The sequence below is a fragment of the Haliaeetus leucocephalus genome, unplaced genomic scaffold (genome assembly GCF_000737465.1).
Source record: "Haliaeetus leucocephalus isolate CR32 unplaced genomic scaffold, Haliaeetus_leucocephalus-4.0 Scaffold312, whole genome shotgun sequence".
Taxonomy (NCBI): domain Eukaryota; kingdom Metazoa; phylum Chordata; class Aves; order Accipitriformes; family Accipitridae; genus Haliaeetus; species Haliaeetus leucocephalus.
The window spans coordinates 13,638-14,340 of NW_010972748.1; the positions used below are offsets into that span (position 1 = coordinate 13,638).

The window sequence follows — 703 nt, forward strand, 5'->3', positions numbered from 1 at the left end:
ACCAGGGGAATTTCCTATGCAGGATGCACTGGTCAGGTCTTTTTCTTTCTCTTCTTGATGTCAGTGGAGTATTTTCTTCTCACCCTCATGGCCTATGACCGCTACGTTGCCATCTGCAAACCCCTGCACTACGGTACCCTCCTGGGCAGCAGAGCTTGTGCCAACATGGCAGCAGCTGCCTGGGGCAGGGGGGTCCTCTATGCCGTGCTGCACACTGCCAATACATTTTCACTGCCGCTCTGCCAAGGCAATGCTGTGAACCAGTTCTTCTGTGAACTTCCCCAGATCCTCAAGCTCTCCTGCTCAAACTCCTACCTCAGGGAAGTTGGGCTTCTTGGGGTTAGTGCTCTCGTATTTTGGGGCTGTTTTGTTTTCATTGTGCTGTCCTATGTGCAGATCTTCAGGGCTGTGCTGAGGATCCCCTCTGAGCAGGGACGCCACAAAGCCTTTTCCACGTGCCTGCCTCACCTGGCCGTGGTCTCTCTATTTCTCAGCACTGGTATGTTTTCCAACCTGAAGCCCCCCTCCATCTCTTCACCATCTTTGAATCTGGTCATGGCAGTTCTGTACTCGGTGGTGCCTCCCGCAGTGAACCCCCTCATCTACAGCTTGAGGAACCAAGATCTCAAGGATGCCATTAGGAAAGTGTTTTAATGGACATTTTTCAGTAGTTACAAACTTCTCTTCTCTCTACACAAATGAC

At 51.4% G+C, this 703-nt stretch overlaps 1 protein-coding gene across 1 annotated transcript in view; it reads left to right on the forward strand.

The window, feature by feature from the left end:
* Window positions 1-654, forward strand: part of LOC104834119 (olfactory receptor 14J1-like) — a 1,137-nt gene extending 483 nt beyond the window's left edge. Inside the window, exon 2 of the mRNA XM_010571234.1 lies at window positions 6-654. Coding sequence (XP_010569536.1) covers window positions 6-654 — 649 coding nt within the window. The remainder of the gene's footprint in view (window positions 1-5) is intronic.
* Window positions 655-703: the final 49 nt, after the last annotated feature.